The sequence below is a fragment of the Columba livia genome, chromosome 26 (assembly GCF_036013475.1).
Source record: "Columba livia isolate bColLiv1 breed racing homer chromosome 26, bColLiv1.pat.W.v2, whole genome shotgun sequence".
NCBI lineage: Eukaryota > Metazoa > Chordata > Aves > Columbiformes > Columbidae > Columba > Columba livia.
Window position 1 is genome coordinate 4,804,153 of NC_088627.1, and position 9,583 is coordinate 4,813,735.

At 52.9% G+C, this 9,583-nt stretch overlaps 1 protein-coding gene across 3 annotated transcripts; it reads right to left on the reverse strand.

The window, feature by feature from the left end:
- Window positions 1-394: 394 nt before the first annotated feature.
- Window positions 395-8,069, reverse strand: PAQR7 (progestin and adipoQ receptor family member 7). 3 transcript variants are annotated; one of them, XM_065041880.1, is made up of 5 exons: window positions 7,918-8,069; window positions 6,603-6,763; window positions 4,281-5,733; window positions 2,838-2,973; window positions 395-1,461 (listed from the first exon to the last, which is right to left on the reverse strand). In XM_065041880.1, the coding sequence occupies exon 3, from the start codon at window positions 5,692-5,694 to the stop codon at window positions 4,654-4,656; it is 1,041 nt and encodes a 346-aa protein (XP_064897952.1). In that variant the 5' UTR covers window positions 5,695-5,733; window positions 6,603-6,763; window positions 7,918-8,069; the 3' UTR covers window positions 395-1,461; window positions 2,838-2,973; window positions 4,281-4,653. The 3 variants fall into 3 exon arrangements, with proteins under 3 accessions (XP_064897952.1, XP_064897953.1, XP_064897951.1); XM_065041881.1 differs by lacking the exon at window positions 7,918-8,069 and adding an exon at window positions 7,871-7,894; XM_065041879.1 differs by lacking the exons at window positions 4,281-5,733; window positions 6,603-6,763; window positions 7,918-8,069 and adding an exon at window positions 3,445-4,240.
- Between the last annotated feature and the right edge of the window lie 1,514 nt (window positions 8,070-9,583).

The window sequence follows — 9,583 nt, forward strand, 5'->3', positions numbered from 1 at the left end:
CCAGCCCTTGAAAAATTAAACCATCATCACCCCCACCTTAAAAAGGGAGAGAAGAGGCTTTTGTTGCCTCTGGCCACCCAGTGAGCAAGAGCAGACACAGTATTTAAGACTTAACCAGTTGTACAGGGAGACATTCAGAGCCACGGGTGATGCCATCGTTCTCCCCGTCCCAATAATACACCCGCCTGCAGAGGGGACGGAGCTGTCACCGTGTCCCTGCTCTGGCTGGAGGTAAAAGAGCTTCTCTGAGCAATTAACTTCAGTGCTGTGACACAACTCCAGCTGGATCTGTGCTGAAAGTAAAGAGAGGTGAAGAGCAGCACTTATCCGCAGCAGGCAGTACTAAAGCCGGGCCACAATCGTGGCTGAGACAGTCAAACCTTTAGAAACATACTCCTTCAAAATTTTATCTTTATTAAAGCAAAACTTCAGAGAACAAAGAGGTCCTGCCTGTTGCACTGATTTATTGCATGTGCTGGCGAGACCACACATACAGAAATAAAGTGGACACTTACCTAATTCTGACTGTGTTCTTACAAAAAAACAGCTTTCCTAAGGCTTCACCAAGGTCTTTAGGTGACCCTTTTGGGGTCACTTACCAGTGTTTGATCACTCTGTTGCCTTGTGAGTCCTGCGTGAACAGTAAATCATAGCACTCGTCTAACTGCCGCTCCCCCAGTCGCCTGCCAGAACCGTCACTGTCCCTGTGAGGAGAGGGGACGTTGCGGTGAGCGATGACTCTGTTCCCCTGGGAATCCTGGGTGAAGAGCTGCCCACAGGGACCGCTCGGTGGCCCCATCCTGCCCTGGCCTTCAGCTGGGCCAGCGCTGGTGTTGTGGCTGCGCTCACGCAGAGGCTGCGTTCCCGCTGCGCTTCTTGGAGATGAACCAAAGGCAGCGGCCCAGGGACCGTCTCTCCTTAGAGCAGGATTTCTATTCTCAGTGGAATCAATTAAAGAATTAACACTACATGATTGTCGTGGTTTCTTACTCTGGTCTGCGCCAAGTCTTGGTTGGAGATCCAGTCCGGTGTTCTCTGGGTGTGGCTGGCCCGTGTGTTTCTTTGTCCTGCAGGCTGAAATTCCGCTGCCACTCGCTGACACCGTTTCTCCAGCAAGTAAGTCAGAGGCGTCTCTGTGAGCGATGACGCGGTTTCCCTCTGAATCCTGGCTGAAGCTGAAGCAGCAGGAATCCTCACCCGCTTTGCCCTCGCTGTGGGACTCTGCTTGTGACAACCAAGAGTCCGGCGAAGGATTCGGCAAGGCCAGTGCTTTCTGTGCGCGGCGCTGGGGTGGAACCAGCACCTGCTCCTCCTCAGCTCTGCCGGATCGTTTCTGGGCTTCCTCCACCCGCAGCAAAGCCAAGATCTTCACAGGGGAGGCAGCCGAAGAAATACCCTTTTCCTTACAGCCTTCATTTGGGGTGAAAGGAGATGGGCTGGAGTTTTCTTTGTCTTTTTCACCTGCAAACAATACAGAATTGGCTAAAGCCAGAGCTGGCACACAGTGCTCAGGGTTAGTGACCATTCCTTGGTGCTTCCCTCGAGTCAAGTGCGACAGCTGCACCTCCTGGCTTTGGCTTTTCCACCTTCCCCCTCTCCACTTTCCTACAGCACTCCCTCTAAAAGCAGCCCAAGAGTTAGAAACATTAACCACAAAACCCCACAGTGAAACTTCTACAGCTTGAATTCATCACCTGCTGAAGGCATCAAGTCCCACAGTTGCTGCTGCAAGCATTTAAAACGAAATCTGATACATCTTCTCAATATAAGAAAGTTCACCTTCAATTTAGGATAAGTTAAAAGGAAAAAAATACAAATAAATACTCCAACATCTTAAATCCTACCGACCTCTACAGAACAGCAGCAGCATTCAATAAATCCAAACACACAGTAGGTGAACGCGATCAGTTGAGAGAATCAAACAAAAACAGGAGAAAGCACACAAGACATTCAAAAGGAGTAGGAATAGTTAATTCAAAAGGAGTAAGAATAACAAAGCAAAAACCATCAATAGCCCTGTCACAACACAAAAATTCTGTCAAATAATGAAATGGTATGATTTATGTAACGCTTCCTCTAATCTGCTTCTTGCTAAACTAGTTTAATGCACTCAAAATACACAAACAACTACACAATCCCACACTGCTGGTTTCTGCACCCATTTCATTTCTCTCCATATCTGTTAATTTGAGACCCACAGACAAATCCCAGTCTCTTGTATTCCAGAGCACAAAAGCAGCCTCAAAAGCACAGCAGTTGTGAGCTGGCTAAATTACCTTAAATATCCCAGTTCCCTGGTGATTCCTTCATTGGTTCAGTTTGGATTAACCTGCATTCTTTAGAAAAGGCTTTGTGCAACCCTTCATCACAACCTTTCCTCTCTCACCTCCTGCTGATTCCCCTCACAGAGCAGTTGTTTGCCCAAAGTAATGTTAATTTTCACTTCCAGCTATGATGTTACTCCAAGGGTATTTAACTGACCATTTAGGGCTGGTATAATTTACAACAAACTCTAAACCGGACATTCTGCCACCTGGATGGTTTGTAACACCACTTAGGCTGTATCAGGCTTCCCAACATTCCACTGAAAACTCCAGTTTTGTAGGAAATAAAGCCCAGTGCGTGACTTAGTTTTCTCCAGTTAAGACTGGCTGTGACCGCTATGTGTCCTTGCATTTAGATTAACCATCACAATAACATTATTTCTGGGAATTCAAACCTTTACACTCTTCACTAAAAAATGTATTTTTCTGCCTAGTACAGCTGCCAAGAAATAAAGTGAGCTGGGCTTCCTATTACAGGCTGAGGCTCCTTCCAGCGGGGCACACACTGGTTACCTGTCTGAGCGCTGAAGAAGGCGGAGATGCTGGTTTGCCTGGTGCGCGGCTGAGCGGCTCTCGGCTGTGTGAACGCGTCCCAGGCGCGCTTGCTTTCCAGAATTCGACACGGTGCTTTTGTCTTGGCTGTGAGAGACTGGGTAGGGAAAGAAAGAAGTGGAAAGTGAATACACGCTATTAAAAACAATTCTACCCTTCTTCCGGTGCTACGGTGTAATTCCCACATTTGTTAAATCATATAATAGGTTGGGTTGGGACAGTTAAAGCTCCCCCAGTGCCCCCCCTGCCATGAGCAGGGACATCTTCAGCAGCTCAGGGTGCTCAGAGCCCCGTCCAGCCTGGCCTGGGATGTCTCCAGGGATGGTTCATCCACCACCTCTCTGGCCAACCTGGGCCAGGCTCTCACCACCCTCAGGGCAACAATTCCTCCTCATGTCCAGCCTGAATCTCCCTCCTTTAGTTTAAAATCATCACCCCTTGTCCTATCGCAACAGACCATGCTGAAATGCTTCAGCAGTGACACCGCCGGCATCTCCCACCTCCCACCACAGCCTGTTCTCTCACAACCACCCCATCTCCACCCCCAGGACGGGAATTCGGGCCGCACCTGCGCCGCGGTCTGCTTCAGCTCGGCCGTGTCCAGCCATACACCGCACGCTCCGGCCGGCGGGGCCGCGCCGCCCCTGGGCCTGCGCTTCATCCCCGGCACCGGGCGGGTTCCGGCCGGATCCCGAAGCAGGGCCGGGGCCGCGGGCAGAGCCGGGCCCGGAAGAGCCGGGTCCGGTCGCTCCCTCAGCCGCAGGTTCCCGCCGCGCCTCGCGCTCCCACACAGCCCACGCTCGCACCGCCCCCGCCGAGCGGCCGCCAACGGCCACCGCGCGCGCCCGTGGTGGAGCGGGGCCAATCCGAGCAGTGGGGCGGGATGAGTGACAGGCGGAGCCCCGCCCACCGTGGGCCACACCCTATAAAAGGCGCCGGCATGGCGGCTCCTGAGGAGAGGGGCGGCGCGGGCACAATAGCCGGGACCGCCGAACCCCAGCGCAGGAGAGGGGCGGCCGGCGCCAGAAGCTCCCGAGGTCCGACAGAAATGCCAACAGGGGCCGAGAAACAGCACCTGCTATGGGGGTTAGCGGGGGAGCAGCACCACACCCCTAGCTTTCCCCCCCTCACAGGTGTTCTCCGTTCACCAAACACAACCCAGTGCCCTCAGCCTTCTCTTTACAAGTTGCAAGCCCAGCAGGTTCCTGCCCTGTGTTTTCAGGTGAAGGTTGTGCCCTTCAACCCGTGGCAGCCAACACAGCAGGGCCTGGGGAAACAGCCCCAGCTGCCCTGAGGTGCAAAGGTGCCAGTTATTGCCCCTCCATGGATAACTCTACACCTTCAAGTCATATAAAAAGGGGCCTAAAAATTTTCTACCATGGTCTGTGTTTTATACAAACTCACCTTGATCTGTGGCTGTGGGTTACATTCTGCCACCACTAACAGGACCGGGTGGCATCTCCTCACCTTTAGGTGAGACGCAGTAGCTTCCAAAAAACCTTCCAGGGCTGCAGTGCTAATGTTCTGTTTATTCAGACATGTGAATTAAACTAGTGTACCATGTTATAAATTTCAGCATTAGTTGCAGCTTGCTTAAAAAAGAGAAAAGCATAAAGAGCAGCTCTCACTTTTTGTCCCTACAGAGAACATGAAGAGAAGTAACAGATCACGAAGCATTTTGTTCCTCTTCTCCTCGAAATCAGGGGCCAGGTTCACACCAGCGTCTGGCTGCAGATCAACCGTTGGGGTGAGCTCACCTGCTTCTCCTTCAGGGTTTCTACTCCTCTTTGACGTTCAGCTTGTTCTTCACCCTCCGGGCCATGTAAGCGGCCGTGAGGACAGAGCAGGTGACGGTGAAGAGGCAAAGGGCAGAGAAATTGTGCACCAAATCACCCTGAAGAGCAGAATAGATGTGGCGCCTGGACTCGTAGTCCAACAACACCGCCTCGATCTGCGCCAGCGTGCACAGCACGAGGCACACGTGGAAAATCTGGTGGCTCTGCCCAAAGAAGTGACACTTCCCGGGGAGCCACTTCTCAGGGTAAGGGTGAGAGAAGAAAAAGGCACCGATGAGGAAAAACAGCACCTGGCACTTGTGGTAGAGCAGGGCCGGGTCGGCGCGCTGCGCGGGCGGCGCGGTGAAGATGCGGTGGAGGACGGGGCTGATGTCCAGCGCGTACGCCAGCCCGGACGGCAGCTCCTGGCACAGCAGGCTCAGCAGGCGCGGGGACTGGTGGGAACGGTACTTGGCGTAGCAGGAGCCGGCGCAGGACAGCCAGGCCAGCAGCACGGCCAGCGGCATGTAGAACCCCTTCACCATCTCGTGCCAGCTCGGCTCGATGGCGTAGTAATAGTGGGCCAAGGCACTGCCGTACTGGTAGACGGCCACCCCCACGTAGTCCATGAAGAAGAAGCTGTAGTGCCAGAACTCAGATTTGGCCTGCAGAAGGTGAGCGAGGGTGCTGAACGTCAGGTAGGTGATGGACGCCACGATGATGATGAGGAGGGGCCGGGCGTGCAGGTCCTGCCCGAAATCCACGCGGTGCGAGAGCTGCTGGAACCGCAGCAGCAGGATCAGTGCGGCCACCAGGTGGGTCCAGACGTTGATGGCCTCGTTGTGCTGCTGGAAAAGCGTTGAGAAATAATAGCGCCAGGTCTGCCGCACGGGCCGGTAGCCGGTGTGGATGTAGGGCTTCCAGAAGACCTTGGGCACCTCGGAACTGCTGACGGTGGAGGGAGAGAGGGGGCCCAGCAGCTGAGGGAGCTGCCGCACGTTGAAGACCAGGCGGCTGAGCTTCTCCGTGACAACTGTTGCCATGATGCAGCTGAACTCGGGGTCCCCGCTGAACAAAACAGCCTTTGAGACAGAAGGGAAGTTTTGCTGCAGGGTTTAATAGTGATTTGACCAAAAGGAAAGAAGGGGACAAAAAAGGGGGGACAAAGGAGGGGACAAAAAGGGGGGACAAAGGAGGGGACCAACAAGCAGGGCTTGCTTGAATGCTTTGTTTGTTGAGGATTTTTTTCCCTTTTTATTTAATTTTACATATCTTTGGACAATCGTGCATGACTGGAGAGTGGCCTCACTATGGCTGAAATAAAAGAATCACCAAAAATAGTAATATGAAGCAGGCTGAAGCGAGATTTCAGAACCCGTGCCAGCGCACCCCGTGCTGCACAGGCACCAGACCCGAGGAGCACAGAGGACACGAGTATGGGGTTAATTGACACAATAATTACCATACCAGGGTGTATCAGTTCTGAGCTCAACACTTCCCAGCAGTTTAGGAACTGCTAAAACTAAACATCCTAAATAAACTCTGTGCTCCAGGGGCAGCGCAGATCTTCCCCTTGTTTATCTGTCTGTGCACGTCAAAATGAGCCGCGTTCCCCACGCAGTGACACGACCTGTGGGGGCGCATCCCAGAACATAAATAACTGTGACACCACTAACACAACCTTTGTGTTTAGAGTCTTTCTGGTCTTTTTTCAGCCCGTTTTCCATGTGGCTTTGCACAAAACTAACACAGCTCGAGCGGTTCGTCCTGTTGCATCACTGAGGCCCAGCGGCGTAATCGCTGTGAGCAAGCGCTTCCATATTTACATTTTTGAAGCTGCTGTCCTTCCCAAGATAACGGCAGCCTTGCGGGCTTGTTCTGCCTCTTCACAACAGCCTTAAAAACACATTGAACAGAACATGCTCAAAATGAGATTTCCCCCCTCCTTTACCTGCTTTTGCTCAGACAAGTTCTGAAGAAAACAGCCCAACTTGGTCCAACTCCAGCGCCGATTTGCTCCTCAACTCCTGGCAAGTGCCGTCATTGCAGGGACAGCTCTTCACAGGTTTGGGAACAGGAGGAGGTAGGTCTGTAACTCGTGTGTGCCCGAAGCTGAGGAGCAGAGATGCAGATAGAAATAGGCTGTTTGCAGCTCAGTTTCCCCTCTTGAACGCCCTTTTCCCACCTCGCCTGGTTAAAAGGGGCCCCATATCAAATAAAAACAGTCTGGCTCAGGGCAGCACCTCGCACAGGGAAACCCTGACCCTGGCTCGGCCTCCTAAGCCCTCCTGTAACACCGCAACATGAAAACAATCAGCTTCATAAACCTCTTCCGGACTCGCAGCTGCCAAGCTGAACCGAAACAGCCTCAAGAATGGCTGGGGAGAAGTGGGAAAAAGCACAGCTTCCCAAATTAAGCCATTGTGAGCTAAATTCAAGCTGCAGTTTGGAAGAAAACGCCGCCCTTCTGATCCCAACGGACTCCAGAGTGTGTGTGGCCCCATCACAGGTGCCAGAAAAACTCCTACAGGAACAGCACCCCTGGTTGTGTGTGGGGAGATGCTGTGGGAAAAGCTGCATTCAGAGCAGCAGGAACCAGGCAGGAAGGGGATCAGTGTCTGCTGCAGCTCCTCCAAAGCTTGTTGCAGCAGGACTTAACTTGCAAAGCTCTTGTAGCAACGAAGCAATGCTCGGTAACGAATGGAGCACATCCTGCGCAGCGCTGGAAATCATTAATCTGGCTGCTACTCTGAGTAATACCCTCCGTGTACCCACAAGATGTCAATAACGCTGCCTCAAAGGCCTGTTATTGATGTCCTGGGGAGCACGCACTTCTCAAGCAGCATCCACCCATCCTGCTGAATTTTTTAATGACACACTCAGCCCTCAGCTGTTTACATTCCCGTTTGCTCCCATGCACACATCACATTTTGTCTTCTAAAGCACAAAAAACGTTTCTTTTAACATGATTGTTTTCTTCTCCAAGCTCCCGGTACATGCGAACCGAGCATTTTCGGTGCTGGGCTTCCGATACCGCGCCCGAGCAGCTTCTCCCTGCTCCCGCCAGCGCAGCGGCCCCAACCCGCCCCAAAACCATTTTGGGGCAGTCAGGGCCCGATCCCCCCGCTCCTGAGAATTCGCTCGCCGGGGGATGATTTCAGGCAGCTGGATGCGGGGTCGGCGGGGCCCCGGACGCTGCCCTCCCCTCCCGGGACCCACCGGCAGCTCCTGCCGCCCCGCGGCGAGCCCCAACCCCGCCAAAGCACCTGCTGGACCGGCCGCAGCTCCGCTCCGCTCCCCCCGGACACCGAGTCCCTCCGGACCGCCTGCGCCTCCGCGGCCCCGCCCTCTCGGCCGGCCTCGCCGCACCAAGCCACGCCCCCTCCGCTGACATCGCCCAACCAAACCACGCCCCATTCGCTGCCCCGCCCAATCAAACCACGCCCCCTCCAGCCACGCCCCGCCACCGGCGGCTGTCCCCCCCGCATTGGGGAGCTTTTGTCTTATAATTAATTGTCTTTTTTCACTTTCCCTCCAGCTTTCCCCACCGAAGACTATTATTCCATTTCCCTGCCTCAACATCATCTCCATGTTGTTATTTTCCTCCCTCCAATCACTGCTGCTCTCTATGTGCATCCCCCATCTCATTCCCATTCCCCCCCAGCAGCTCTCAGGGGAAGGGCACTAAGCTCAGCCCCTGGGCACTAAGCTCAGCTTCACAGGCAGTCACATAGACCAGAACTAAGGCAAGGCCCAATAAAGCCCTGAGCTGTGACAGCGTTGGCAAGGCAAAAACGCACATTTAACATCTCTCTGTGCTCTTAACACCATTCGGGGTGTGGCAGCCCTGTCATCCCCTCAAGAAGAGGGGAGTAAACCCCACAGGTAGTATTTGGGATGCTTGGTCTTTTCTCAGCAGGTGAAAAAATACATTAAAATGAAGAGCTGATTTTTTTGATTGCTAATTGTGCCCAATTTGTGTGTAGGACCTGATGCAGCAATCAAACCTCCATTATATGGTACTACACAAGCGCATTGCGCAGGGTGGCAGCCTTGGGCTCCCAGTCCAGCTCTGTATTCCCTCCCCAGGCGGATCCTGACCCGCAGCCCTGTGCTCTCAGCTTACACAACACTGATATTTGCCACTAAAAACCCCCAACAGGCACAGGTGCAGCCTCTTACCTTAAATTGCGAAGGATCCTAAGGCTTCTGAAAATCCTTCAGGCAGCAGATCCAATCCCAGCCCTCCAGCACCAAGCCTGGCTTATCTCACTGTTCTTTTGTTCAAACGGTGCAATATCAGATTTTGGTTAAGTACAACTCTGATGCAATCACAAGTGAAGTTTGACACATGAAAGCTTTCTAAGCTGAGGTTCCTTCTTCAGCAAGCCCAGAAGAAGAGTCAAGTAGTCCAGGACTCAACTAGCCCCTTAAAGAAGTCCTTACCAGCTTCTCCATCCTCGGGATATGCAAATCTGTCACCTGGCCAGCACCAGATGTGGAGTTAATCTGAAAACAAACCCAGCAGCAAAGCCAGATGCGAAAGGGGGAAGAGACAGGACCAAGTGTACCCCACTGTGCCCATCAGTGGGTGTGACAAACACAAAACCAGAGGCTTTAAGTAATTTAAAACAAGATGAATGCCTACGGGTGTCCTTAGAGGAAGGGGGTTTGTTTTGGTTGTTTAAGGTACCCACGCAGTACAGCAGCTCCGAGCCCAATCTACCTAAAAAGCATCTTTCCTCACAGCACAAGTACGGTTGTAGCTATTCCACCCACCCGCCCAAAAAAAAGAAACCCACCACCAAAAGAAAAAACCCCACAAAGACATCAAATACATCTCATTGTGGGCAGGAGTTAATCTTCAGTTTGCTGCAGTGCACTGACCCAACACATCTGTACAGCAAATCAAAACCAGTTCTCATCCCCAAC